We start from the raw sequence: 27,439 nt of genomic DNA on the forward strand, positions 1-27,439 counted from the left end.
TTTCTAACCTTTCTGGGAGTAAAGACTTCTTTGACAATTAGTGAAAAGCTGTCTATCTTCTCCCCAGAAGCCTGTTATACTTGAAAACTCATGTGCAAGGGCAGGGTTTCATGGATTTCCTATGGATTCTTAAGAACCTTTGTCTTAAATTGTTAGGATACCTGCCCCATAGTAATAAAATGAAAAAAAAAAACCTCATCACTCTTCAGACTCAGTTAAGAGATGTGTCACAACTAAGAGGTGGGTAAGTTTTCCAACGCAGCGTGCATACCATCTGTAGGTTCTCTGGAACCCCTTACCAGTGCAGGTAGTTAATGGAATAGCTCCAGTGGTCTTCAATATGCCAACAGAAGGAAGAAAAGCACATTCCCACGTACAACCAAGGAAGCTTCATGCCGCATATGTCAGCGGTGATGTGAGCGAGGACAGACTGCTCCATCACTGGCATGTTGTTCAAATTCCAGCCACTGTCAAGATATTCCTAAAAATAAGGAGAATATCTTGACATTATAAATAAAGTATAAATAAAGGTTTATACTTTATAATCATGCTAACATTTTGGAACTCTGCTGGTTTCAAAAAGCAAGCTGAAAAGTCTCCTTCAAAATAAAAAGAATGGCGGGGGGCCACTATGCTTACCTCCTGGATGCCCATAGATTACTTCTGCCCAGCTCTGCACTTTACATAAATGGGCTTGTGTGTGTGTGTCTGTGTGCGTGTGTCTATATTATGTGTGTGTATCTGGTTCCAATCCCTCAGATTTTCTTCAGAACGAGAAACCAAAGTTACAGAATTGGAAGTCAAAGGGAGGTAAGTGATTCTCCCTTATCATCTAGTTGGGACTAGAATTCTTCTATGGGTTCTTTCTGCTATTCTTGAAATCATTAAAAATCTGGTAATTAAGGATTTGCTGAAAGTATCATAAATTACTTCAAGCCAACCAACCAATTTCCATGACTATCTCAAGTTCCAAATGACATACGTGTTGTAGCACAGCTGCTACTAGCCCAGCGTGATGACCTCTGGATCAACGGTGGGCTCGCTCTAAAGGCGCCCCCCGCCCGTCCCACCGGCACCCCCGCAAGTCCATGTGCTCACAGCCACACCTACCTCCTCCTCAGGTGAGAGCTTCACTTTCCCGTCTCGGACCGGGAAGCCACTGCCGAACTCCTTCGAGGCGATATCAGCTCCATATTCCACGGTAACATCCTCTTCAATAGTGCTCACCAGTCGCCAAAATTCTTTCTCAACCAGTTCTGTGGGAACCATCTGCATACAAAACAAGGAAGTAAAGAAAGTGACTCTCCTCAGACACTCACAAACTGCCGGTGACCAATCTGACTAGACAGGCTAAGTGACAGGAATCCCAGGATAGCAGCCTGAGGAAGAACTGTACATGACGTCCCAAGTTTTCCTCAACTGGCCCCCGACAACTCAGATGAACCTCATTTTCTAAAAGCAATTTTATAACCAAGAGCTGACTAAGAATTCATGTTCCTCTATCAACAACCTGGCCACTACCGTAAAAGGACTCAAGGAAAGCCAAGTACTAAGATTTAAGAACTGGAGATGTTTTTCTGTTTTGAGGAATCTAATATACAACCTGGTTGACTTCTGTTTAGTAACAGTAGTTAGCTTAGCTGTATTTGAACAATGCTTTATCCTCTGAAATGCGTTCAAACACATCACCTGAGTCCACCCTCTCACTCTTTCCACTAGACCTTGCGGAGAGTAATGTGGGCAGCCACGAGGAAAAGGCAGGGTGCAACAACTCTGCGGCTGCAGGCCCGCGTGTAAAGGGCTGGCCAGGCTGAGTGCTTAGGATCTGCACTAATCTGATATGAGGCCAGAGGCCTGTCCCTCAAAGTGCAAAAAGCCAACCACAAATACAAGAGGCACCAGGACTGGTTAAGCGAACATATGGGTAAATAATATGTAATGCAGGAGGGGTAAAAAGAACTGAAAATTCAAAGGGAATATTACTTGAATTTATAAGCCTGTTAAATAAGGGGACATTTTAAGTAACTTAACAGTTAATGTTAGTGATGTGAGGCAAAGCAGGTTCACTATACACTGCTATGGTCCCGTAAATGATACAGCTATTAGATGGGAAAAAAATGGATAAATATTAAGAAAATAATCCAATTAAATAGACGCATACAGGACTTCCCTGGTGGCGCAGTGGTTAAGAATCCGTCTACCAATGCAAGGGACACAGGTGGGCTCAACAACCAGATCCCGACTGGTTCCCGGATCCCTGGTCCGGGAAGAGCCCACATGCCGTGGAGCAACTAAGCCTGTGCGCCACAACTACTGAGCCTGCGCTCTAGAGCCCTCGCGTCACAGCTACTATAGCCCGTGTGCCCTAGGGCCCAAGTGCCGCAACTACTGAAGCCTAGAGCCTGTGCTCCTCAACGAGAGAAGCCACCACAATGCAAGGCCCATGCACCATAAAAAAGAATAGTGCCTGTTCGCCACAACTACAGAAAGCTCACGCGCAGCAATGAAGACCCAACACAGCCCCCGCCCCCCCCAAAGGAGATGCATACAATGTCTGCTATAGCACTTTGTTGGTAGTGAGGAAAAACAGCTTAAATATCCAGAAGTATGGTAGGAAACCATTCATTTTAGTGTACTCATTTGATGGAATAGTAAATGCTGAATGAAGCATGCTTATGCTTCTAAGGGAATAAAGGAGAATTTAAAATACTAACGTATAGGGACTTCCCTGGCGGTCCAGTGGTTAAGAATCTGCCTTCCAATGCAAGGGACGTGGGTTCGATCCCTGGTCGGGGAACTAAAATCCCCCATGCCGCAGAGCAACTAAGCCCGCGTGCCACAACTAGAGAGAGCCCCGTGCTCCAAAGAGCCCGTGCACTGCAACTAAGACCCGACGAAGCCAAATAAATAAATAAATATAAAATCCTAAAGTTTACAGTGCTAACTTATGACAACATAACAAGAGGTAAACGTGCCCCCAGGGCACAGCACAGGGATTGGCACACAGGAGTCATTGAATAAATTTTGCAAAGTTTTCTTTGAATTTTATTTGTTGAGCTGAAAGGATCGCTGGTTATTTCCTTTCACTGGTATTCTGTTACTGTCGCTATATGATTTGTCTCAAAAAGCCTATCTTTAATCAAATGAAAAATCAGAATGCATTTTGAAGTACTGTGGAATGTTAATACTACCGAACAAATTAAAGGTTTCATTGTGCAAGACAATGACTGACTATCAGAGATAAGGGCCAACTCAAACGTCTTCAGATATACCTTCCCCCAAAGTTATTAAAATCCTAAACTGAAGCAGTTACGTATGTACATACATGGACTGGCATGTTGAAGTAATCAGATTTGAACGCATCTGCCATTTCCCCGAAAGTACGGAGGGTATAGTCCCTGGCTGCCTGTTCAAAGCCAAATGCTTCTTGTGGCTTACTGCACTCCTGTCAAAACACAAAGAAAGAAAATGGAAAGATATTTATTTATATGTATATTTACTTATGGTTCACATATATATGTACATATATGAGAAATTATATATGTTTACTAAACTTACTTGTGTAGTGTAATTCCATTTGTGCAATTTCCATTTGGATGAATATACATCGAAATACTAACAGTGATTTTCTATAGACTATGAAATTATCTATCTTTTAAGTTGTTCAGTGCCTAAGAATTTTTGCAAAGAGCATGCAATGCTTTTTTTAAATGAAATTTTTAAAAATGTAGTCATTAAAATGTTTTTCTGACTCTCAGCTTGCTGCATAGCTGTGCATCTCACTTCCAAGACCTCTCTCCTATTCAGGCCCACCCCAATTTTTGTCATGAGACTCCTTATTATCAACTGCCAAATCTAAAACCGGAAGGTGAAGAAAACACCTTCTTAAGGAAATTTTCTAATGCCACCTCTGCTATTAATTCTGACCTGAGCCAAACACTTAGGACACCTCCAGTCTCCCTTGGGAACATCGTGGAGCGGCGGGATCAGGCAGAAGGTGTGGTAACTGTCATCACACCCATCACACAAGAGAAGCCGGTCCTCATCGTTGCCACTGCCACACAAGAGGCAGACATACAGGTCAACCTGCAGCATGAAAATGGGCACAGAACACAGGGGCATGAGCTGCTGTTTGATTCTGTGAAACTCTAGGAATGAAATGGATCTGAGGCATAATCTAGTCTCTCCAATGTGCTGCAAGTGAAAATGTTTCACCCTCTATAACGGACATTTTAAATAAAAATGCTTCACCTTCTATTATGGGATATTTCAAAATATCTCATGCATTCCCAACTCTGGAGAGAGATCTCCAAGATTTCTCAATTGTGTGTTTTAATTAAAGTTTGTTACTTAAATATCCAGCTTTTAGTAGCTTGCAGAAAGATAGTCTTCTAGAAGAATAACATGTTAGGCAATAAATTATCCACCTAACCAAAAACAGAACTAATAAAGGAAAAGTTCAATTTTGCCATGTTAAAAGGCAAAAGATTTTACAGTTTTTACAAAACTTAGTTTCCTTTTAACATGGCAAAATTGAAGTTAACTAACCACATTAAATTACCACTTTACATTCTAATTAGTCATAGTTAAGAAGTTCCCCCAAATACACAGTAATAAAACTACACAGTCATTACCTACTATGGGTTGTATCGTGTTTCCCCAAAATTCCTATGTTGAAGTCCTAACCCCCAGTACCTCAGAATGTGACTGTATTTGAAGACAGGGTCTTAAAGAGGTCGTTAAAAAGGTCATATGGGTGGGCCTTAATCCAGTATGACTGGTGTCCTTGTAAGAAGAGACTAGGACACAGACACACACAGAGGAAAACCATGAGGACACAGGGACATGACCATCTACAAGCCAAGGACAGAGGCCTCAGGAAAAAACCAAGTCTGCAAACACCTTGATCTCAGACTTGTAGCCTCCAGAACCGTGGGAAAATAAACTTCGCTTGTTTGAGCCACTCGGTCTGTGATACTTCATTATGGCAGCCAGAGCAGACTTTTTTGTTGTAGCAAATAGAAACCTGGGCTCTGCTAGCTTTCTGACTGCTTTGTTTGTTTCTGTGCTGGGGCAGAGGGAGATGATATTTATGAACAGAACATTTAATTGGAATAACTTCCAATCCCAAGATCAAAAGCACTGTCATCAAGCTGCTCCCAGGTGCTCAGAAGGGGGCTGAGGAAGAGAGCTTGGCTTTTTGTTTCCACCTTAGTGAAGAGCTCCCCAGGCCTCTGACCCTGCTAGGCCCTAGCCTCCCTCCTACCTGCGCACTCCCTTCCCTTATCCTTCCTTGCTATAAAGTTGGAAAACATCATCTTGATTTCTGATCTACCTTCAGCTCGCTTGGAGGTGGGCTAGTCACTTATCGACAATTCTCCAGAGGATCGAGCTCACCAATATTCAGTGCTAAACTGAACGTTCTCCAAAAAATGGCTGTCAACGCCCCCAGCTGTTACTACTGGTTTCATGACGCATCCGTGTTTCCCTGTTTATAAACTGATACTACGAACCACCTCTAAAGGTCTCTTCATTGTGAGACACTGAGCCAGCAGTCCCAGGTAAGGCACTAAGTATAAACTGGGCTGTAAAAGTGTTTAAAGATGTTGACTCACAGCACTGGTGGTTTTTTTCGCTCGACTCCTGGGTTTCTCCTTCTCGCTCTCTGTAATACACTCCTTCCTCTCAGCAGGTTCTTGCTTGAGGCTGCTTTTCCCGTCTTTCTCTGTAGGAGGCAGTCCAGGTCAGCACTCCCTCTGCTCTGCCCCATCAGCTCCCTCCCGTGCTTGTCCCTCCTGCTGCTGGGGTGCCCCGGACACAGTTCTCTGCTCGCTCCAGCGCAGCAGCACCCAGAGTTACTACGTGCAGGAGCTCCGTGCTGCCTACTTTAGGGTGACGTACAACTCTCACACCATTCAAATTCCAAGATACAAGCACAAGATATGATACCAGATGTTGCTCAGGTCTGTATGCTTTCAAACTGGGAGCCGAAGATATGCTCTTCTTAAGACTAAGACATAACATATGCTGGTGAAAGCAAATTCCTCTTGATCTTGACCATAAGACACTGAACGTTCACACCAACAGCACCCCCTCCACGTTACAGATTATCCCTGCATGATCTAAGATTACTAGCCTCTCTAGCTTCCTGGTTTCAAAGACTGAGAATTTTCTAAAACACCAGCTATCAATTAATGAGCTACTCTGCGGAAGGTACTGCGCTAAATGCTTTCCATCAATTGTTATTATATCAATCATATAATCCTTTGCAACCAATCTGTTTCAAAGACAAGAAAACTGACATTAAAAGAAGTCAAGAAGTATCTCTAAGGTCATACAACTAGTTAGTGGCTGAGCCAGGATTCAGATTCAGATCTGTATTTTTACAACTCCATCTACTTTCCATTACATTGTGCTGCCTTTCCCACTAACTCACCAGTCACTAAGAAAAGCCCATTTCAATAACTACTTCTTCATTACTAAGTGCCTGCCTATATAGAATTTCTCTCAAGACAGTGTCAAACCTACCTTTCAGTGGCTGACATCAAGCAGTGGCCAGGCGAGCATCTGTCAATTAAAACTCAGATTAAGAAAGCCTGCCTGCCTGCCATGCCTGAAACAAGCCCATCAGATATTCAGTCAAAGGCACCTATGCTTCTCACAAATCACTTCTTTACAATTAATGCTACTGAACCAAATTTCAAAGTATTGGGTTGGCCAAAAAGTTTGCTTGGTTTTAAGTAAAAATAAGACACATTTTTCATTTTCACCAAGAACTGTATGGAACAACATATTCACTGACCGAATGAACTTTTTGGCCAACTCAAAAGCAACTAGTTACAGTTGAGAAATTCAATCACATTTCTAATATGCATATATTCATTTGTTTATCTCTCTTTCCAGTCATCTAATTATGAAAACAAGGATATTAATATAATAAGATTTTATTTCTCAAGGCACAACCCAGTGACTAGTATGTAAAGTTGCTCCAATATTTTCTTAACTACCAGTTGAATGACTGTTTTTATTTATTCACTCTTCCTTCCTATTCATGGATGAACTTTCTTACCATTTTCACACTTTGGAGCTGGACATCCCATTCGACGTCTCAGGTTATGAGTTCTGGCTTCTGCTGTCTCTTCTGGTTCTATTTTAATATTCATGGCCTTAAAAAAATTTGTCATATACATGAATATTTCCTTTAAAAAGACAGAAATCTTCTAAAATCCAATTGGAATCACAAAGTGCCTATAATCTTATAAATTCTCTCTATTAACAGGACATTCGAAACTCTCTCCCTTAGAGCAGAGATTCCACCCTTAATATTATTATTACTTAAGGAATGAATGAGGAAACTTAGAAGTTAGGAGTATTCTCCACTTCAACAGGTCAAAAATTTAGGAAAAAGTCAAAGGATCAGGGATGACTTATGGGAAGTGTTACTACCCAAATTGGGAACAGTGTGTATTTCCTCCTAGAAGCCCCTCAGTTCTCATCTACTCACAACTTACATAACTTAGCCAAATCCTGAACAGTTACATAAATAACATAATTTCATCAGCCTAGAAGAGTTTGCTGGCTCTTCCAAAGTATGACAGCATTCAAGGAAAACTCAGCTTCCACAACAAGTTTCTATTAATTCTTGTAGTGAACTGTCACTACAAACTGCTCCCCTAGCACCGCTGAGTCACGGCTCCCTCATCAGTGAGAGCCTGTGAGCCAGTCTCAGTACCTGGTGTCCACGAAGTGCTCATACTGGTTGATAAGCAAAGCCTTGTCTGCTCTGGGACACAAGTGACATTGTGGAACTGTGCCTGTGTTCATTCATGCACAATCAGGATGTCTACTGCTAACACGATTTCTTCCAGGGCCATACCATCACCATGATGTGTCATCAAGACAGACCTAGGCATCCACAGCACTGGGCATGTCTTACACATTTAAAGATCAAGATGTGCTCAAACAAGAACTGACTTTAAGACGAATAAACTTGCAGCCTGCTTGTGGGCTTCAAATAACCATATATGTTCCTATTCTGAGGGATTCTCACTTCAAAAAAATGGAGTCGCTAAATTTTTTCATATCTCCAACTTACCTAAGTGAAAAGTAATTCTCTTATTTATCCATTTCCTCAGAAACCAAAATGGCTGATTTTTTTCATCCTCACCAATAATTATTAAATAACCCAACTACTGATTCAGAAACCTAACTAATGCCATGAGGCTTCCCAGTTCTAAACTGTTCCTAATATATTAATCACTGACTCTTCATACTCATATGTCCATCAAGGAACCCAAAACCTACCCAGCTCTGTGTGGAAACAAGGTAACTGGGAGAATACTCTTCTCCCTTTCCAGGAGAAACCTCTCAGAGCAGAAAAATCTAAGAGCAACTTGTCTTTCTTAAGTCTTTCACTCCTCATCTTCCCTCAGGCTTCACTCTCATGTTATCTGTGTGTTACATCACCAGCCCCCCTTGTTCGCTGAATATTTTCTGGCTTAGCATAAATGTTTGCCACAGATTCCATACTCCTCTTCAGGAAGTCTGAGAAAAATAGCTTTCACTACCTTCTTCGTAACCTCTCAAAAACAGTACTTTTCAGCAAAAATCTCCAACTTCACTCCTACTAACCTTAATTCCCAATAAATCTTGCCCAACATCACGAGGGTCACAATGAACGCCTATTCACCTATGCTTCCTAGGCTCTGACCGTTAACCATGCAGCAGCTGACTGTCCAGGCAGCATAAACCTAGAAAGATTTCAATTCCTCACCCCTCTGACAGTGCAATTCCCCCAAGTGTAAAAGCCAGAGTATAAACAGCATCCCTCCGTGAGGTTAGTAAAGTTCAATCTATGAAGAGCATGTGCAAGAGAGAAGTCCAGGGTCAGACACACGTTAGCACCGGGACTTGAGGCCTGTCTGATCAACCTCACGAGGCTCTCACCTCCGCTCTCATGCGTTTTGCTCGTCGAGCTGGGGGACACGTTTCCAAGGGCTGCACAGACTGCCTCTGGGGAATATCATGGGGTTTGTACTCCTTGTCCTTTGTGTCTGTGGTCAGGTTTGGCTTCTGCAGACACTGGAAATAAAACACAACTGTACTGATGAATTCTCCCCCACCCCTTTTTTAAAAAAATAAATTTATTTATTTTTAGTTTTGGCTGTGTTGGGTCTTCGTTGCTGCGCATGGGCTTTCTCTAGTTGCGGCAAGAGGGGGCTACTCTTCATTGCGGTATGCGGGCTTCTCATTGCGGTGGCTTCTCTTGTTGAGGAGCACAGGCTCTGGGCGCGTGGGCTTCAGTAGTTGTGGCACGCGGGCTCAGTAGCTGTGGCTCGCGGGCTCAGTAGTTGTGGCTCGCGGGCTCTAGAGCGAAGCCTCAGTAGCTGTGGCGCACGGGCCCAGTTGCTCCGCGGCATGTGGGATCTTCCCAGAGCAGGGCTCGAACCTGTGTCCTCTGCGTTGGCAGGAGGATTCTTAACCACGGCGCCACCAGGAAAGTCCCTTCCCTCTTTTTTAATCTTAAGAGAATTTCACTGGATTTTTGCAGGGTATATTTTACAATGATTTATGGAAATACGTAACAGGTGTGCAATTTTTAAAATCTAAATAAACACAAAGACAAGTCTGCAGCTACCAACTACACACACACATATAGTTATATAACAGCTTGACTTTTTTTCAGGAGGTGAATGGTGTTGCTTCAATTCATTTAATTGTTGATATCACCTCATCAGGTTACAACAGGCCACAGCAGGCTGAGGCAGTCTCCATGAGCCAACAACAATTATCCCTGCTTGCAACTGTAAATGAAGTGAAGGCCCAAACTGCTAGAAAGGCCCCCTATATGTTCCCCAAATAGCTTTCCATAATCAGAATATCTCATTTTTAAAATGTTTACAGTAATAAAATATGGAATCCAGTAATTTTTCTAAATTTTACAATCCTGTAGGTTTAAACATAATTAGCAACCTTCTATTATCAAAAAGATATCATTTGAATTGAGAAAACAGACCATGTGACTATTATCCCTTATTAAAGCTTTCCTTTTCTTCAATATATTCCTACAAAGCCTAACTCACAAGAAAAAGGTTAATAGCCCACAGCAATAACTTTGGTTCTGATCATACAAGAATCTCTTCTTGCTTTGATTTTTCTTTTTAGTTTGATTCTAAGCTCACCGAAAAAGAGTATTTAATGCCAATACAACAAAACACAGTGACCACAAGCTCTATTACCACTGAATCTAATATTAATTTCAAGTAAATACCACTCCTTTATAAGAGGTCCTACAAATGCCACAGGAAGCATTTTTAAAAGCAGGCTCCAAAATGTAACCACTGAAGCTCTACTGTATTATCCATACTTGTAATAAGATACATTGAAACTATAACCTTCTACAACTCTTGACTCTGCGAGCACAATTACAACCATGCAGTGTCACTAACATGATTGGCTCCTTCCTCCTGACATTTGCAGAAAGAATCCAGAGAATGGGGAGAAGGACAAAAGAAAATACAGAGCAACCATCTAACTCAATCTATTTCTGACATTTAAGTAATATGTAGTATTAAAAAAATACTAGAATAGATTTCTTGATACTCTAAACAAGAACGAATCTACCACTGGGAGCACAACCTATAATATTAAATATTCTGCTTCTTCGAATTAAACCTACACACTGATCTGATCTAGAAACATCAACTCCACTAGTATGGAATATCACTGCCCATTCCACAACAAGTCCTCAATTGAGCGTTTAAAGTATGTTCAATGAAAACATGCAGATGGGAATAAAACCTGTCCTCCATCTAAATTAACCTCCTTCATGTATTATATACACTTTCTATTGAGACCTGAAAGTATGTGTGATTGTGGAGATATGAACTGAGCTGAATCACAGACATTTTATTAAGTGGATGGTCAGAAATTCAGATGTCATATATGTGGTTCTCATCTCCCACTAGTCTAAATGGTTCTGTAATCCATGGCCTGCTTGGCTGTATAAGTACTTTGAAGAACTAAGATAAAATCAAGCTCAGAAGCTCTTTAGAATATATATGAAGAGATTATTTTGTTTCAAACCAGGATTCAAAACATACACTTGATGTGTTTGTTTTATATTTAATGCTATCGCATGCCAACTCCTAAACCTCTGTTTGAGAAACTGGAATTTAGAGGTGATTTATATCATCACACCGTAATGACATCACCCTACAGGGGCAGAGCAATCCCTTAAGACATTTAGAAAACACAGGGATACAAGACTGAGGCTTCTGTCCCGTTATCCAGCACATGACCACACAACTTCTCTCAAGTTTCCCGAAACTTACTTTAGGCTTGAGTTTACCCTTTTGCAACAGTTCCTTCATTGTGCACTCTACCCCTGCCCCCTTTATTACGGGTTTATTCTTTAAGAGCAGTTTTAAGTTTACAGCCTAGTTGAGAGGAAGGTACTTAGATTTACCATACACCAGCTGTCCCCACACATGCGCAGCCTCTCCCATCATCAACATCCCCCACCAGAGTAGTAGAACATTTGCTACAACTGATGAACCTACATTCACACATCACCCAAAGTCCACAGTTCACACATCAGGGTTCACTCTTGGTGCTGTCCATTCTATGAGTTTGGACAAAGGTGGAGGATCATCTAGAGTACTTTCACTGCCCTATCAATCCTCTGTGCTCTGCCTATTCATCTTACACTCCTGCCCTCAGCCCCTTGCAACCACTGATCTTTTTACCGTCTCCATAGTTCTTTTCCAGAATACCACTGAGTTGGAATCATACAGTAGATGCAGTCCTTTCACACTGGCTTCTTTAACTTTCATAAAAATATGCACTTGGGACTTCCCTGGTGGTCCAGTGGTAAAGAATCCACCTTACAATGCAGGGAACGCGGGCTCAATCAGTGGTCAGGGAACCAAGATCCCACATGCTGCGGGGCAACTAAGCCCATGCGCCACAACTCCTGAGCTCACACACCTCAACTAGAGCCTGCGGGCCACAAATTACAGAGCCCACATGCCACAACTAGAGAAGAGAAAAAAACCTGCACACCACAAGTAGAGGGAAGCCCACGCACCACAACGAAGGATTCCGCATGCCACAACTAAGACCCAACTCAGCCAAAAATAAATAAAACAAATAAATAAATCCTAAAAAAAAAAAATGCACTTAAGGTTCCTTCTTGTCCTCTCATGACTTGACAGCTCATTGTTTTTTAGCCTCCATCATCTGGCTGTACCATAATTTGTTTATCCATTCACCTACTAAAGGACATCTTGGTTACTTCCAACTTTTGACAATTATGAATAACAAACCTGCTACAAATATCCAGGTGCAGGTTTCTGTGTGGATATAAGTTTGCAACTCCTTTGGGTAAATACCAAGGAGTGTGATTGCTGCATTGCATGATAAAAGCATGTTTATTAGTTTTCTAAGAAAATTGCCCAACTGTCTTCCAAAGTGCAGTTCCATTTTGTATTCGACCAGCAATGGAAAAACGTTCCTGTTGCTCCACATCCTCGCCAGCATTTGGTGTTGTCATGTTCTGAATATTGGTCATTCTAATGGTGTGTAGTGGTGTCTCATTGCTGTTTTCAATTCTTTTTTTAAAAAAATATGTATTTTAATTCTCCTTTCCTCTAAGGATTATTTTCAAAAATCAGAAATGGGCATAAAAATTTATGCACAAATAATTCAGCAAGAGACATTCACAGAAGGATGGACAAAATGAAAAGGCAGAGTACTTTGTACCAGATGAAGGAACTAATAAAACCCCAGAAAAACAATTAAATGAAGGGGAGATAGGCAACCTTCCAGAAAAAGAATTCAGAATAATGATAGTGAAGATGATCCAGGACCTTGGAAAAAGAATGGAGGCAAAGATCAAGAAGATGCAAGAAATGTTTAACAAAGACCTACAAGAATTAAAGAACAAACAGAGATGAAGAATACAATAACTGAAATGAAAAATACACTAGAAGGAATCAATAGCAGAATAACTGAGGCAGAAGAATGGATAAATGACCTGGAAAACAGAATGGTGGAATTCACTGCTGTGGAACAGAATAAAGAAAAAAGAATGAAAAGAAATGAAGACAGCCTAAGAGACCTCTGGGACAACATTAATCACACCAACATTTGCATTATAGGGGTCCCAGAAGGAGAAGAGAGAGAGAAGGGACCCAAGAAACATTTGAAGAGATTATAGTCAAAAAATTCCCTGACATGGGAAAGGAAATAGCCACCCAAGTCCAGGAAGTGCAGCAAGTCCCAGGCAGGATAAACCCAAGGAGAAACACACCGAGGCACATAGTAATCAAATTGACAAAAATAAAAGGCAAAGAAAAATTATTGAAAGCAACAAGGAAAAAATGACAAATAACATACAAGGGAACAGTTAACAGCTGATGCCTCAGCAGAAACTCTACAAGCCAGAAGGGAGTGGCATAATATATTTAAAGTGATGAAAGGGAAGAACATACAACCAAGATTACTTTACCTGCCAAGGATCTCATTCATATTTGACAGAGAAATCAAAAGTTTTACAGACAAGCAAATGTTAAGAGAATTCAGCACCACCAAACCAGCTCTACAACAAATGCTAAAGGAACTTCTCTAAGTGGGAAACACAAGAGAAGAAAAGGACCTACAAAAACAAACCCATAACAATTAAGAAAATGGTAACAGGAACATACATATCGATAATTACCTTAAACGTTAATGGATTAAATGCTACAACCAAAAAACACAGGCTTGCTGAATGGATACAAAAACAAGACCCATATATATGCTGTCTACAAGAGACCCACTTCAGACCTAGGGACACATACAGACTGAAAGTGAGCAGATGGAAAAAGATATTCCAGGCAAATGGAAATCAAAAGAAAAGTGGAGTAGCAATACTCATATCAAATAGACTTTCAAATAAAGAATGTTATAAGAGACAAGGAGGGACACTACATAATGATCAAGGGATCAATCCAAGAAGAAGATATAACAATTATAAATATATATGCACCCAGCATAGGAGCACCTCAATGCATAAGACAACTGCTAACAGCTATAACAGAGGAAATGGAGGGACTTCCCCGGTGGCACAGTGGTCAAGAATCCGCCTGCCAATGCAGGGGACACGGGTTCGAGCACTGGTCCGGAAGATCCCACATGCCGCGGAGCAACTAAGTCCATGCACCACAACTACTGACCCTGCACTCTAGAGCCCGTGAGCCACAACTACCGAGCCCACATGGCACAACTACTGAAGCTCTCACGCCTAGAGCTTGTGCTCCGCAACAAGAGAAGCCACTGCAATAAGAAGCATGCACACCTCAACAAAGAGCAGCCCCTGCTCACCACAACTTCGTTGCCTGCGCACAGCAACAAAGACCCAACACAGCCCAAAACAAATAAATAAATAACTTTAAAAAAATTATAAAAAAATTAAAAAAAAAGAGGACATCAACAGTAACACAATAATAGTGGGGGACTTTTAACACCTTACTTACACCAATGGACAGATCATCCAGACAGAAAGTTAGTAAGAAAACACAAGCTTGAATTGACACAATAGACCAGATAGATTTAATTGATATTTATAGGACATTCCATCCAAAAACAGCAGATTACACTTTCTTCTCAGGTGCACACGGAACATTCTCCAGGATAGGTCACATCTTGGGTCACAAATCAAGCCTCAGTAAATTTAAGAAAATTGAAATCATACCAAGCATGTTTTCCGACCACAATGCTATGAGATTAGAAATCAATTAGAGGCGGGTTTCCCTGGTGGCACAGTGGTTAAGATCTGCCTGCCAATGCAGGGGACGTGGGTTTGAGCCCTGGTCCAGGAAGATCCCACATGCCACAGAGCAACTAATCCCGTGCGCCACAACTAATGAGCATGCACTCTAGATCCCGCGAGCCACAACTACTGAGCCTGCGAGCCACAACTACTGAAGCTCACACCTAAAGCCTGTGCTCTGCAACAAGAGAAGCCACCACAATGAGAAGCCCATGCACCACAAGGAAGAGTAACCCCAGCTCTCTGCAACTAGAGAAAGCCCGTGCCCAGCAACGAAGACCCAATGCAGCCAGAATTAAATAAATAAAATAAATAAATTTATTTTTTTAAAAAATCACTTACGGGGGAAAAGACGTAAAAAACACAAACACATGGAGGCTAAATAATACGTTACTAAATAACCAAGAGATCACTGAAGAAATCAAAGAGGACATCACAAAATACCTAGAGACAAATGACAATGAAAACATGAGGATCCAAAACGTATGGGATGCAGCAAAAGCAGTTCTAAGAGAGAAGTTTATAGCAATACAAGCCTACCTCAAGAAACAAGAAAAATCTCAAATAAACAATCTAAGCTTACATCTAAAGAACTAGAGAAAGAAGAACAAACAAAACCCAAAGTTAGCAGAAGAAAAGAAATCATACAGATCAGAGCAGAAATAAATGAAATAGAAATAAAGAAAACAACAGCAAAGATCAATAAAACTAAAAGCTTGTTCTTTGAGAAGATAAACAAAATTGATAAACCATTAGCCAGATTCATCAAGAAAAAGAGGGAGAGGACTCAAATCAATAAAATTAGAAATGAAAAAGGAGAAGTTACAACAGACACCACAGAAATACAAAACATCCTAAGAGACTACTACAAGCAACTCTATGCCAATAAAATGGACAACCTGGGGCTTCCCTGGTGGCGCAGTGGTTGAGAGTCCGCCTGCCGATGCAGGGGACACGGGTTCGTGCCCCGGTCCGGGAAGATCCCACATGCCGAGGAGCAGCTGGGCATAGCGGCTGAGCCTGCGCGTCCGGAGCCTGTGCTCCGCAGCGGGAGAGGCCACAACAGTGAGAGGCCCGCGAACCGCCAAAAAAAAAAAAAAAAAAAAAAAAAATGGACAACCTGGAAGAAATGGACAAATTCTTAGAAAGGTATAACCTTCCAAAACTGAACCAGGAAGAAACAGAAAATATGAACAGACCAATCACAAGTAATGAAGTTTAAACTGTGATTAAAAATCTTCCAACAAACAAAAGTCCAGGACCAGATGGCTTCACAGGTGAATTCTAGCAAACATTTTGATAAGAGCTATCATCCATCCTTCTCAAACTCTTCCAAAAAATTGCAGAGGAAGGAACACTCCCAAACTCATTCTATGAGGCCACCATCACCGTGATACCAAAACCAGACAAAGATACTACAAAAAAAGAAAATTACAGACCAATATCACTGATGAATATCAATGCAAAAATCCTCAACAAAATACTAGCAAACAGAATCCAACAACACATTAAAAGGATCATACACCATGATCAAGTGGGATTTATCCCAGGGATGCAAGGATTCTTCAGTATACGCAAATCAATCAATGTGATACACCACATTAACCAACTAAAGAAGAAAAACCATATGATCATCTCAATAGATGCAGAAAAGGCTTCTGACAAAATTCAACGCCCATGTATGATAAAAACTCTCCAGAACGTGGGCATAGAGGGAACCTACCTCAACATAATAAAGGCCATATACAACAAACCCACAGCAAACATCATTCTCAATGGTGAAAAACTGAAAGCATTTCCTCTAAGATCAGGAACGAGACAAGGATGCCCACTCTCACCACTATTATTCAACATCGTTTTGGAAGTCCTAGCCACAGCAATCAGAGAAGAAAAAGAAATAAAAGGAATACAAATCGGAAAAGAAGAAGTAAAACTGTCACTGTTTGCAGATGACATGATACTATACATAGAGAATCCTAAAATGCCACCAGGAAACTACTAGAGCTAATCAATGAATTTGGTTTTACACAGAAATTTCTTGCATTCCTATACATTAACAACAAAAGACCGGAAAGAGGAGTTAAGGAAACACTCCCATTTACCATCGCAACAAAAAGAATAAAATACCTAGGAATAAACCTACCTAGGGAGACAAAAGATCTGTATGCAGAAAACTATAAGACACTGATCAAAGAAATTAAAGATGATACCAAGAGATGGAGAGATATACCATGTTCCTGGATTGGAAGAATCAATATTGTGAAAACGACTATACTACCCAAAGCAATCTACTTTGCTTTGCAAAAGTAGATTCAATGAAACCCCTATCAAGTTGCCAATGGCATTTTTTATGCAACTAGACAAATCATCTTAGAATTTGTATGAAGACACAAAAGACCCCGAATAGCCAAAGCAGTCTTGAGGGAAAAAAATGGAGCTGGAGGAATCAGTTTCCCTGACTTCAGACTATACTACAAAGCTACAGTAATCAAGACAATATGGTACTAGCACAAAAACAGAAACACAGATCAATGGAACAAGATAGAGCACCCAGAGATAAACCCACGCACCCATGGTCAACTAATCTATGACAAAGGAGGCAAAGATATATAATGGAGAAAAGACAGTCTCTTCAATAAGTGGTGCTGGGAAAACTGGACAGCTACATGTAAAAGAATGAAATTAGAACACTCCCTAACACCATACACAAAAATAAACTCAAAATGGATTAGAGAGCTAAATGTAAGACCGGACACTATAAAACTCTTAGAGGAAAACACAGGAGGAACACTCTTTGACATAAATCACAGCAAGATCTTTTGTGATCCACCTCCTAGAGTAATGGAAATAAAAACAAAAAGAAACAAATGGGACCTAATGAAACTTAAAAGCTTTTGCACAGCAAAGGAAACCATAAACAAGACGAAAAGACAGCCCTCAGAATGGGAGAAATATTTGCAAATGAATCAACGGACAAAGGATTAATCTCCAAAGTATATAAACAGCTCATGCAGCTCAATATTAAAGAAACAAACAACCCAATCCAAAAATGGGCAGAGGACCTAAATAGACATTTCTCCAAAGAAGACATACAGATGGCCAAGAAGCACATGAAAAACTGCTCAACATCACTAATTATTAGAGAAATGCAAATCATAATTACAATGAGGTTATCACCTCACACCAGTTAAGAATGGGCATCATCAGAAAATCTACAAACAACAAATGCTGGAGAGGGTGTGGAGAAAAGGGAACCCTCTTGCACTGTTGGTTGGAATGTAAACTGATACAGCCACTATGTAAAACAGTATGGAGGTTCCTTAAAAAACTAAAAATAAAATTACCGTATGATCCAGCAATCCCACTACTGGGCATACCCAGAGAAAACCATAATTCAAAAAGACACATGCAGGCTTCCCTGGTGGCGCATTGGTTGAGAGTCCACCTGCCGATGCAGGGGATATGGGTTTGTGCCCTGGTCCGGGAAGATCCCACATGCTGCAGAGCGGCTAGGCCGGTGAGCGATGGCCGCTGGGCTTGCGCATCCGGAGCCTGTGCTCAGCAACCGGAGAGGCCTCAACAGTGAGAGGCCCGCATACAGAAAAAAAAAAAAAAGGGACACATGCACCCCAATGTTCACTGCAGCACTATTTACAATAGCCAGGTCACGGAAGCAACCTAAATGCCCATCGACAGATGAATGGATAAAGAAGTTGTGGTACATATATACAATGGAATATTACTCAGCCATAAAAAGGAAATTGAGTCATTTGTTGAGACGTGGATGGACCTAGAGACTGTCATACAGAGTGAAGTAAGTCAGAAAGAGAAAAACAAATATCATATATTAACACATGTATGTGGAACCTAGAAAAATGGTACAGATGAACCGGTTTGCAGGGCAGAAGTTGAGACACAGATGCAGAGAACAAACGTATGGACACCAAGGGGGGAAAACCACAGTGGGGTGGGGATGGTGGTGTGCTGAATTGGGCAATTGGGATTGACATGTATACACTGATGTGTATAAAGTTGATAACTAATAAGAACCTGCAGTATAAGAAAACAAACAAACAGAAAACAACTTATACTAAACTTTCTTTGGGTTATTTGTATGGAAATATGTTAATATAAATGTTTCAGACATTACATGAAATTTCTAAAAATCCTGTATGTTCTGGTATAATGTTATAAGTCATAATCCTAGTTACTACTTTAAAATGTACATCTCACAAATAACTAAATTTCCTTGTCAATTGCATTATTATGAACTTTCATCAAATCTTTAACCGTGGTCATTTTTAAGTCTTTTGTCACTTACAGACAGTTCTGGGTGTACTCTGATGCTTTTGCAAAAATGTTCCTATAAAAGGGTTTCACCTTCAAGGAGTTCATGGAAAAGACTGACAAGTACAGGTTACTGGTAACTGACTATACTGCTGAACTGAATGAACAAGCATTTTCAGAACTCTAACGGAAAACTGATGAATTCATAAAAGTGCTAACAAAAGATCAATATGGAAAAAAAATTAATTACATGGGACTGAGTGAACTGATGAGGATGATTATAAGTTTTATGACTTTCTGTTTGAATAAAAAAAAAATCCCACAAGGACTCAGAGACAAAAAATATACAAATCAATTTTCACAGCAAAGTAAAGGAGCTGTTACAGTGGAGGATTCCTGAACTGAATGTCAATATTATGACATAGTGTGAGTGTGTTTCGTGTTTGGTAATTGCAATCATTGTTGCTCTTGTTGTGGTCATCCATTTACAATGCTTGGTGTCAGTTGATTTATCTCTTGTAAAAATAAAATACAGTGTGGTGTGTGAAAAAAAAAAACAACAGCAAATAAAAGAATAAAAGTCGGGAAGAGCAGGTGAACTGAAGAACACCATCTTTCACACAAGGCTCCACGAGGGTCCCCAGCGCTCCTCTGGATGCGTGATATGTGGCCTTACAAGAGTTAGAAAAGGAAAATTTGTCCCATATCTTTACTCTCAATTAGTGTTCACATGCAGAATGCTATAGTGACTGTTCGTTGAAAACTTACAGGTAGTTTTCACTACCTATATGTCAGGCACTGTATTGTGTCTTATATGCATTTTATCATTTCATTTCCCTACAAAACACTATAATGTTGACACTATTAATGACAGATTTTACAGATGAGGAAATTAAACCTTAGTATGCTTGAGTAACTGGTACAAGATCTCACAGCTGGTAATTATGTATTTGTATGGTTTGGTTATTGCACAATCATCCCTTTGGACTGTAACTTGTATAAGGACAGAATTGTATCTGTTGATGCCTCTATTCACCCCAGAGTGCTTAAACTATTTAACAGGGTCTTCATACATATATGTTTAATAAATATTTGTTCAACCACTGAATAAAAGAATAAATGAATGAAGTTGGGAAAAAAATTAAAAAATAAAAGGATCACACACCATGATCAAGTGGGATTTATCCCAAGGATGCAAGGATTCTTCAGTATATGCAAGTCAATCAATGTGATACACCATATTAACCGACTAAAGAAGAAAAACCATATGATCATCTCAATAGATGCAGAAAAAGCTTCTGACAAAATTCAACACCCATTTATGATAAAAATTCTCCAGAAAGTGGGCACAGAAGGAACCTACCTCAACATAATAAAGGCCATATATGACAAACCCACAGCAAACATCATTCTCAATGGTGAAAAACTGAAAGCATTTCCTCTAAGATCAGAAACAAGACAAGGATGTCCACTCTCATCACTATTATTCAACATCGTTTTGGAAGTCCTAGCCACAGCAATCAGAGAAGAAAAAGAAATAAAAGGAATACAAATCGGAAAAGAAGAAGTAACACTGTCACTGTTTGCAGATGACATGATACTATACATAGAGAATCCTAAAAATGCCACCAGAAAACTACTAGAGCTAATCAATGAATTTGGTAAAGTTGCAGGATACAAAATTAATGCACAGAAATCTCTTGCATTCCTATACATTAACAACGAAAGATCAGGAAGAGAAATTAAGGAAACAATCCCATTTACCATTGCAACAAAAAGAATAAAATACCTAGGAATAAACCTTCCTAAGGAGGTAAAAGACCTGCATTCAGAAAACTGTAAGACACTGATGAAAGATATCAAAGATGACACAAACAGGGCTTCCCTGGTGGCGCAGTAGTTGAGAGTCCGCCTGCCGATGCAGGGGACACAGGTTCGTGCCCCGGTCCGGGAAGATCCCACGGGCCACGGAGTGGCTGGGCCTGTGAGCCATGGCTGCTGAGCCTGCGCGTCCGGAGCCTGTGCTCCGCAACGGGAGAGGCCACAACAGTGAGAGGCCTGCGTACCGCAAAAAAAAAAAAAAGATGACACAAACAGATGGAGAGATATACCATGTTCTTGGATTGGAAGAAATGATACTGTGAAAATGACTATACTACCCAAAGCAATCTACAGATACAATGCAATACCTATCAAATTACCAATGGCAGTTTTTACGCAGCTAGAAGAAAAAATCTTAAAATCTGTATGTAGACACAAAAGACCCCGAATAGCCAAAGCAGTCTTGAGGGAAAAAAACGGAGCTGGAGGAATCAGACTCCCTGACTTCAGACTATACTACAAAGCTACAGTAATCAAGACAATATGGTACTGGCATAAAAACAGAAATACAGATCAATAGAATAGGATAGAAAGCCCAGAGATAAAGACATGCACCTATGGTTAACTAATCTATGACAAAGGAGGCAAGGATATACAATGGAGAAAAGACAGTTTCTTCAATAAGTGGTGCTGGGAAAACTGGACAGCTACATGTAAAAGAATGAAATTAGAACACTCCCTAACACCATACACAAAAATAAACTCAAAATGGATTAGAGAGCTAAATGTAAGACCGGACACTATAAAACTCTTAGAGGAAAACACAGGAGGAACACTCTTTGACATAAATCACAGCAAGATCTTTTGTGATCCACCTCCTAGAGTAATGGAAATAAAAACAAAAAGAAACAAATGGGACCTAATGAAACTTAAAAGCTTTTGCACAGCAAAGGAAACTACAAACAAGACAAAAAGACAACCCTCAGAATGGGAGAAAATATTTGCAAACGAATCAACGGACAAAGGATTAATCTCCAAAGTATATAAACAGCTCATGCAGCTCAATATTAAAAAAGCAAATAACCCAATCCAAAAATGGGCAGAGGACCTAAATAGACATTTCTCCAAAGAAGACATACAGATGGCCAAGAAGCACATGAAAAACTGCTCAACATCACTAATTATTAGAGAAATGCAAATCATAATTACAATGAGGTTATCACCTCACACCAGTTAAGAATGGGCATCATCAGAAAATCTACAAACAACAAATGCTGGAGAGGGTGTGGAGAAAAGGGAACCCTCTTGCACTGTTGTGGGAAAGTAAATTGATACAGCCGCTATGTAGAACAGTATGGAGGTTCCTTAAAAAACTAAAAATAGAATCACCATACGACCCAGCAATCCCACTACTGGGCATATACCCAGAGAAAACCGTAATTCAAAAAGACCCCAATGTTCATTACACCCCAATGTTCATTGTAGCACTATTTACAATAGCCAGGTCATGGAAGCAAACTAAATGCCCACTGACAGACGAATGGATAAAGAAGATGTTGTACATATATACAATGGAGTATTACCCAGCCATAAAAAAGAGTGAAATTGGGTCATTTGTAGAGACGTGGATGGATCTAGAGACTGTCGTACAGAGTGAAGTGAGTCAGAAAGAGAAAAACAAATATCGTATATTAACGCATATATGTGGAACCTAGAAAAATGGTATGGATGAACCGGTTTGCAGGGCAGAAATTGAGATACAGATGTAGAGAACAAACGTATGGACACCAAGGGGGGAAAGTGGCGGGATAGGGTGATGGTGGTGGGATGAACTGGGAGATTAGGATTGACATATATACACTAATATGTATAAAATAGATAACTAATGAGAACCTGCTGTATAAAAAATAAAATAAAATTCCAAAAAGAAAAAAGAATTCAGCAACAGGAGAAATCAAATCAAGTTCTGGGTATAAAAATCGAATGGCACAGAGTCATTAAAATCTGTATCTTCAGGCTTCCCTGGTGGCACAATGGTTAAGAATCTGCCTGTCAATGCAGGGGACACGGGTTCGAGCCCTGGTCTGGGAAGATCCCACATGCTGTGGAGCAACTAAGCCCGTGCGTCACAACTACTGAGCCTGCCCTCTAGAGCCTGCGAGCCACAACTACTGAGCCCGTGTGCTGCCACTACTGAAGCCTGAATGCCTAGAGCCCATGCTCTGCAAAAGAGAAGCCACCGCAACGAGAAGCCTGAGTACCTCAATGAAGAGTAGCCCCAGCTCGCCACAACTAGAGAAAGCCTGCATGCAGCAACGAAGACCCAACACAGCCAAAAATAAATAAATTGGAAAAAAAAAAAACAAAAAAAACCTGTACCTTCAAAAATATACAGTGACACGTTAAGCAGGAAAAATACTGTATACGTAAAGAATACACTTCCAATTTGTGTATATGTGCATTAAAATAGCCTTGAAAGAAAAAACAGATGAGAGGATTAGGAGGGATTTATTTTCATCATACTTTCCTTTGTTTTTATACTTTCCACAGTGAACATGTATCAGTAGGCCCTTCAACAGATATTTATCTGTGTTGTAGATGTAATGTTTGTAAACGGTATCTTTGAATACCTGTTCCTTTCAGACTATGATTGTATAAATGCTTACCCACTTTTCAACTATGAAACTTAGGGCCTCTCTAAGTATACAGACGAGCTGTTTCTAAACCCATAAAGCAGAGAGACTCTCTCTCTCCCTTTATTCTTCTAACTTCTACACCGAGATAAGAAGGTTCAAAGGAGGAAATCTATTGTGGGCAACTGTATGTAGATCTGACTATAAAACAGAGACATAAAGGCTCCATATACAACATTTTAAACAATTTCATCCATGGGTTCACTAAACATTCACACAGTGCACATTTCTTTAAACAAGTTTCTGAGTATTAGTCACATTTTCTAGGCTAAGAAGAAAGCCCACCTGGAATCAAGGGAGAGAGAAAAGAAAAACACAATGCTACGAAAACCTATAGGATTTAAGCATTCCAGATGGTATGTCTGTATCAAGACAGAGTTTTGATTAGCAGGTTTACCCTCGGAAACTATGCTGTGATCTTCCTCCCTCTCTATAGCACAGTAACAATTTCTAAAATTACAGGGCTCACTGCTCTAGTGTAGAATATCTCAAAGGGTGTAAACAATTATGACATTCTGCTTTCTACCAGGGCCTAAAATAAGTGGGAAGTTTTTATAATATTGTTTTGCTTTTAATTAGAACAAAAGTTTTTATCTGAATAATTTGGCAAATACCACCTTTGTAAGGAGACAAACACAGTTACATAGGAACTATTAGCAGAGGGCTCCATGAGCTGTCCAGCATTACTGAGTCCCCTACTCTCTACCAATGTCAACATTCTATGAAAATCTCCTTGGAGACCTCAGCTGGCAAAAGAGAGCAGACAGGCAAGTTATTTCACATGTTGTATTTTCATGTGACAACCAGGAATGCACTTTAAACAGTAAGTGAATGTAAAAGCATAAGCCGCAATAAGTAGGTAATAACCAACTGCTGTAAGAAAGGAACATCTATAGCGAAGTTAATACAGATTTCAGTTTTTGATAACAAAAGAATATTTCCTCTGTAACCGTATTCACTCCAAACCTTCTTAGTATGGTTGCTCTCAAAACAGAACTAAAACATTGGAGGAAAAATCCACAAAACAAAAGTCTTCCAAGCAAGTCTTCCACCCATAATCAAGGCTTTTTCATTCCTCCCAAAGACCATGTGCCAATAAGCAGTGAAATAAAACAGGTTAAGGCTAGCCCCACTCACCCTCAAACTGTCTCCAGACAGGAATAAGTTGTAGGGGTTGAGAATTCGCTCATAATGCCCTCTGATATGGGAGCCCACAGCTTTGCCAGGAGCAAACCCCATCTTGGTGGCAATTTTGGTCCATTTTCTATCCTTGCAAACAACTGCAAATCCACCTTCCTCTGCAACTAGCTGTTAAATAAAACAGCAAAGGAAATTAGTTTTTGGCTGTGGTCATCTTTTAAAAATACATTTTCCAAGTAAAATATACGCACTATTCATTTTAAACTAGAAATTTTAAACACTGCTTTTAACAGCATATTCCATAAACTTTTTGTACCCCTCCAAAAGCTACTTCTCAGTTCCCCAAAGCAGCCAAGATTTTCCATGAGGAAGAATTAAATTAGCAATGAAATCTCTGATAAAGAAAAGGTTCTAGTAAACTGAGGAGTAGCAAGAACGGCAGCATGTCTGGTGGAAATAATGCAGGCTTTAGACTGAAATGAACTTTAAGATATAGAATTATAACTCAGCCTTTTCAGTTGGTCAACTTGGACACTGAAAGCCTCTGTTGTCTTGTCTGCAATAAAACAGACAGGAATATCTAAGAGGACCATTACGAAGTTTAAAAATTACCAAAAAACAGGTGGCAGCAAAACAGTTCACAAGATAAGGCTTTCAGACCAGACAAGCAGAGACCAATTTAATCACAAAACTAAATGAGGAATTTTATTTTACATATTTCAAGCAGTACGTTTCTTATTTTAAGGCAAAGAAGATCAAATTCATGCTGTCAGAAAAATTATTCAATGAGAAAGATGGTCATTAGGCTTTTACCTTATTAAGCTGAAACAAGTCCAAGATCTTCCTCTCCACATGTGGAATTTTCAGAGTACTTCCCTGTAATTCCCAGTACTTTGCAATCTGGTCCAAGAAATTTAATTTTACACGAGTTTGAGCCTAAATGACAAAGAACTGAGTTTTACTTTTACCTAGCTTATTATAAAGCTCCTGTGTATTACCTGTGCATGTGATATTTTCATTCTTAGACTATTTAAGTGCAATACCACTTATGAATTCAATAGGGGAAACTTCCCCAAAATATACAGAATAAAACTGGTTAAATAATTATACGTTAACTCAACAAAAATTTAATTCAGCCCCTACCATGTGCCAGGTAAGTAGTAGTTACACACTCAGTAAGTCCTCTCGTAACATAAATAGGCGACCTGAGAGGTGCTTTATTTATGGAGTATCATAAGTAAGATTCTATATGCCCCTTTCGGCCTTTTACAGTTTGGGTATTTTAAAGTCTTGTTCTCTAAGAGAACAAATTTTCTGATTTGCTCAAACACAAATCTAAAAGCAGATTTACAACAGAACCACTTATCTTTAAAGTCCTGATAACTTAAAGATAACAGAAAACCAGAAACTTTCTTAAATGTTATTCCCTTAACAGATTATTAATGTCACCTACAAGTCATTTTTTAAAATTTTGTCATTTTTCTTTCTGCTCATTGTGAAATTAAGTCAGACAGTTTTAAGACTTTTATCTTGCACAAGACCAAAATTGAGATCAATATTCAGAAATTCCCAACCACGTCAAAGTTAACACCCACCTCCCCATCTTTCAAGCTCAACATGAAAATACACTGAAATACTTGAAAATACATACACTAGATGCTACTACTGCCAATGCCCACAGAATTCCAGTGGGCATATGTGCCATTTAAGTTAAGAATGTTTGGTTTAGTATAGAAAAACAAAACATGGTTCAATATGAAAATCAGATTAGCAAAACATTCATATAAACAATGAACCTCTATGCTATCAATACCCAAGCCTTATTCACCCAGCACTTTAGGGCTTAAGTCACCCACAGACTAAAGAAGAAATACTACCTCTTCTCTAGAGAATCCCCTGTGCTATTCACTCCTCCTAGGAAAAGTAAAGTGTGTTATTAAATCTAACTGAAGACATGTATTTTGGAAGAATATCAGAGCTGGAGAATCTTTTCCATTAAATGGTTCTGAAAGCACATGCCTTTCAAAACCTAAACTCTATTGGTTGTCACCTAGATTGAGAAGGATTTAAATGCATTTATTAATTAATAGGCTGGCAATTACTGACAAAAATCAGTGTTTTTAATGAAACTGGGTTGGTTGCAAAGGCTTATCACCATTTGTTTTACCATGATTATCAGTAGCCATGTTTTCGCTTCACTGAAACCACTAGATTTGTGACACAGCCTCTTTCAAAGAAGCCCCCACTGGAATACAGGCAACCAGCATAGTAGTTAAAACATTACCTCCAATTCATTCAGCCTCTGGATACGTGGGGTAAAATGAAGTTTGTCAACATCACATGCAAATGGTGGCTGCCAATCCTAGTGGAGAAGCAAAGGTTTTCATTAGAAAAATTTATAATTCTGACATTCAAAAAATGGTTTTAAAGTTAAAACCCTGGTTAAGTAAAGCATGTTATCTCTAATGAGTCAAACAGAACACAGGACAGTAGTTTCTTAACTCTTTTTCCACGAGAACAGCAGAATATGTATGATGACCCTTCTCCAAATGACACATTCTGCACACACCCCGCCTAGCACTCCTCCAACCAACAATGTCACTGAGCCTCAACTGCCGCTGAAAAATCATCAACTCAGGCAAAAAAAGACTTTGACTCCTCTATTCCATAAGTATCTCTCCTCCTA

General features: G+C 39.9%; 1 protein-coding gene across 2 annotated transcripts in view; it reads right to left on the reverse strand.

The window, feature by feature from the left end:
- Positions 1-27,439, reverse strand: part of KDM5B (lysine demethylase 5B) — a 76,122-nt gene that overhangs the window by 24,099 nt on the left and 24,584 nt on the right. For both annotated transcript variants that reach the window (XM_065877589.1, XM_065877579.1), the window contains exons 2-11: positions 27,038-27,115; positions 25,567-25,689; positions 24,751-24,921; positions 8,947-9,081; positions 7,070-7,166; positions 5,616-5,725; positions 3,928-4,086; positions 3,326-3,445; positions 1,111-1,269; positions 300-481 (exon numbers count right to left, since the gene is read on the reverse strand). In XM_065877589.1, coding sequence (XP_065733661.1) covers positions 300-481; positions 1,111-1,269; positions 3,326-3,445; positions 3,928-4,086; positions 5,616-5,725; positions 7,070-7,166; positions 8,947-9,081; positions 24,751-24,852 — 1,064 coding nt within the window. In that variant the 5' untranslated portion in view covers positions 24,853-24,921; positions 25,567-25,689; positions 27,038-27,115. The remainder of the gene's footprint in view (positions 1-299; positions 482-1,110; positions 1,270-3,325; positions 3,446-3,927; positions 4,087-5,615; positions 5,726-7,069; positions 7,167-8,946; positions 9,082-24,750; positions 24,922-25,566; positions 25,690-27,037; positions 27,116-27,439) is intronic.

Source organism: Phocoena phocoena, chromosome 1, assembly GCF_963924675.1.
Source record: "Phocoena phocoena chromosome 1, mPhoPho1.1, whole genome shotgun sequence".
Taxonomy (NCBI): Eukaryota; Metazoa; Chordata; class Mammalia; order Artiodactyla; family Phocoenidae; genus Phocoena; species Phocoena phocoena.